Source organism: Pinus tabuliformis, chromosome 5_1, assembly GCF_031772625.1.
Source record: "Pinus tabuliformis cultivar Carrire ecotype Pingquan chromosome 5_1, CPIR1, whole genome shotgun sequence".
Taxonomy (NCBI): Eukaryota; Viridiplantae; Streptophyta; class Pinopsida; order Pinales; family Pinaceae; genus Pinus; species Pinus tabuliformis.
In genome coordinates this window covers 441,163,900-441,167,493 of record NC_142305.1, presented here as the reverse complement: position 1 = coordinate 441,167,493, position 3,594 = coordinate 441,163,900, and the positions used below count along the sequence as shown (strand labels likewise).

The 3,594-nt window shown below is 35.2% G+C and overlaps 1 protein-coding gene across 1 annotated transcript; it reads right to left on the bottom strand.

The window, feature by feature from the left end:
• Nucleotides 1-215: 215 nt before the first annotated feature.
• Nucleotides 216-1,140, bottom strand: LOC149165366 (uncharacterized). Its single transcript, XM_089431124.1, has 3 exons — nucleotides 951-1,140; nucleotides 790-860; nucleotides 216-704 (listed from the first exon to the last, which is right to left on the bottom strand). The coding sequence occupies exons 1-3, from the start codon at nucleotides 1,048-1,050 to the stop codon at nucleotides 492-494; spliced, it is 384 nt and encodes a 127-aa protein (XP_089287250.1). The 5' UTR covers nucleotides 1,051-1,140; the 3' UTR covers nucleotides 216-491.
• Between the last annotated feature and the right edge of the window lie 2,454 nt (nucleotides 1,141-3,594).

Here is a 3,594-nt window from a genome sequence, read left to right as displayed (position 1 = left end):
AAAATCAACCGAAAACAAATTTGCAATTTGCATATGGTGCTCAACTACTGCGTTGAAGTAATGCTGCATAGGAATGTACACACAATCAATTTCAGACTTTTGAGAGGGAGTGCCTTATAAGGCATCGCATCAGACTTCTATAACTGAAAATGAAAAGAACAAAATGCAGCCAGAATGGATATTTCAATATGCTTAGCTTTATAATAGAAAAACCCTTCAAAATACTCTTGTCACAATTTTATTATCCATACAATTTTTTGCTTCCTCTCTGTACAAGAAAATGGGCAGCACCACGAGCTTGCCAGCTCAAGCTAACCAAAATATTATTAAAACCAACGCATTCCCACGGAGATTTCGAATAACTCCAAAACTAAAATCAAAATTAATGCTCAATCTCGTTACATAAGTAAAAAGGCATCGCGCCCATTACATCCAACAACGTGATCCAACAGATACTCGCCATTAAGATTTCTATAATACGTTCATAAATATTATAATATGCGAGGCGGCGGTGGGGCAGGTGACCCTGAGTTCCTGGGATCAGTATTGGCTCCCGGGTCAGAGTAATCCTCCCGGTACTGAAGAAAACTGCGACCCAATCTGGCAGCAGACGGAAATATTTCTGGGATTTGACTCAGGCCACTTCTGTCAAATTCCTCAACCATTTTCTGTTGCCTGTTCTGCCATGGATTCAGGCCAAGATCCTGCACAGAAACACACACTAAAAAAATAAAAAAATCAAATCAGTATAAACCCACAATTCAGCAAGAAATACCTCTGTGAACTCACATTCCATGAACCAGTGAGCGAATACTCAACGCCATTCATTTCTTTCCTCGAAAGCCTTGCAGATCCTGCGCCTGCACAAAACAAAAACCTGTGTTATCCAAGAATCCTGGGATTTGGATGTCACGGGATCGATTCCCCAGGAGGCGAACATGGAATGTTACCTGAAGCAAAGCGTATGCCATGAGCGGTTGCTAAGAGCACCGCCGTGAACCAGAGGAGCGAGCGTGCCATGAACCACTGGGCGGTCGGGAATAACTTCATCTCTATGCTGTGGATAGCAGTGGCGAAAATCCCTTTTGCTACTGCTGCCGCTCCCCATCAAAATAGCCGACCCAATTGGTCAGTTATCATTATGAGTTATTATTATTAATTATGACGTGCGTCTACCCCCATACCCACTTGGACCGCTTTAATAGTGCCCAACAACGACAAGCGGGAGGCATTGGATGCTTCCCCTATTTAGTTAATATTAAAATTTTGTATTTATGATTTGAAGTTAGTTGGTATTAAACTTTTGTCTTTATGATTTAAAGTTGTGTGTATGGCGTTGACATTGATGTATTTTCTAAAATTGTTGTTTTTGTTTGGTTACTAGTTTGTTTTTTTTTAACGCAAGGAAATTGGGTAACAATCCAAGACTCAGAGATATTTGGTAGGAGTGAAAGTTTATCCTCTTACAGACCACCAACATATCATTCCAGGTGACATGGTTTTTCTTGAATAATGTTGATGAGTTAGCCTACATCATAGATAGCAGTGAGAGATGGTGTTTGTTTTAGCTCAAAAAGCCACTCCCTAGGGTCAAGAAGAAAAATGTATCCTTTGCCAAGTCATAGAATCAATTTGTGATTGGTTACACATCAAAAAACAAGTGTTATGAGGGATGAATTTCCTTGCCTAGTTGTGGGAATCGAACCAGAAGGCTTAGCAATGCTCTTGCCTAGTGGTGGGCACTGAAACAGAAGGTCATTGATGCCATCTTTGTACTAAAGCTCTAAAATAATGTGAGAATTCAACTAGATAAGCTTCGATTCGGTACAATTTAACAACTTTGGTTAAAATAATCATTGTTGGTTAAAATAATAATTGATTTGGTCTACCTTAATCATCTCCTTGATACGATTAAGAAAGTGTCTAGGTGCAATGAAGGTCAATCATAAGGAAATTTATATAAACAAAGCTCTTCACTAGTCATGGGGAGAAGAAAGGAACTTATGTCAGAATGTTGTCAGAGTTCTGACCGCGATAAACTTGTGCATCTACCCCAACAAGCATAGTGGTTAGGAAGTAGATCAAGGGTAGAAGGTTCGAGAACTCACTGATGTACTCCAATTCTATTCAAGGGCTATAGTAATAAAGATTATCCTCACTATTATACCTGTCGCTGGCATGGTATAACATATTCAATTTTTCTTTTGGCTGGTATTAGTTTGTCTTTGACAAAAAAATTATGACACTTATCCATAGTTTAACATTATCAATTCAATTTTTATTATTTTTTATTATTATTGAAATTTCTTTACTTGTAAGGTGATTGGTTGAGACCTTATTATGGGTTGTTAAGTAATTTCAATTTTTATTAGTTACTAATTTTTTGTTTTAGTTTTATTTCCTTTTTATTTAACTTTTTTATCTTTTCTTTTTCTTTTTCTATTATTTCTATTTTCACGAATTGTAATTTTTTCACAATATTTTCAATTTAAGGTGACTTATTATTATATGGAAAAAAAAACATATTTTAATAAATTTAATTATAGACAATTATATATGTTAACAAAAATAAAACACACACATATAGATATATGTATTTTAATATAAACAATATTAGTTAATCATATTTCTTAATTTTTGGTGATGACATTCAACAATATAATATTTTATTAGTTGTTTTATTTTTGTGATGAAATCTTTGACTTTGTTATTTTTTTGTTTCATTAAGCTATATTTAAGTTAAGCAACATGTACTAGCTACTATGTAGCCCATGTTTATCTTTCATGGTCTATTGTATTTGATGTGATTGATATATTATGCTTGGCAATAATATTGTCTTGCATGAAGATTAGGTTGATTTATTTCTTTGTGTGCAAGTTATCTAGGAGATCTAGGAGAAAATATTTTGAGAAGATATTCCTAGAGCTAGCATCGTCAAATATAGTTAAGGATCTAGCATTAAGAGGTAAGTTTTTTGCTTTTGTTTTGCAATCTGAAGTGCTTGAGATTTTCTTGTTTCTGTAGTTCCACTTCTTCATTCACACACACTGTTTGGGCAAGATTTGGGAAAATCTTGTTGGGTTTAAAGTAACCTATTACTACACACGGAATTTTCCCTTAAATAGAAATGGCGACACCACTAGGGATATCCAAAAAAGTCATTTTTTTAGCCTATTGTACTCTATTTTTCATGGGGTTTTTTGGGTTCCTCGGTGTTTTGTAGTGACCATTAGTCATCTAAGAAGCTTGGTTTTGAAACCTAAATCCTAAAACCTCCTCAATCTAAGTTATTTCCCTTTGTTTCACATTTGTAGTTCAAACTAGGGTGTTGATAGCCCTCTCTTTCGATTTGCATAACTACTAGGGAGCATTGATATCCTCTCTGATTCGGTCAATCCTTCTCTGATATAGTGCTGAAAGCAATTTTCTTTAGAAATTGAGGGGTTAAGATTATATTTGAAAGGGGATTTTTGCATCCCTACAAGCCCTATTGGGAGGTGTTTTGACTTTGAAAATTTTGGCTTTGATCATTACTTTTTCGTTGAGCTTACATGAAATTTTGTGAAATTAGTTACCTAATTAGGGTTTGATCT

Bases quoted from the DNA above. Each gene is read 5' to 3' on its own strand.
- LOC149165366 (XM_089431124.1), bottom strand. From the start codon at position 1,050: ATGAAGTTATTCCCGACCGCCCAGTGGTTCATGGCACGCTCGCTCCTC. The intron at 861-950 runs GTAACATTCCAT...TGTTTTGTGCAG, and splicing joins TGGCATACGCTTTGCTTCAG to GCGCAGGATCTGCAAGGCTT. The intron at 705-789 runs GTGAGTTCACAG...GTTTCTGTGCAG, and splicing joins CGCTCACTGGTTCATGGAAT to GATCTTGGCCTGAATCCATG.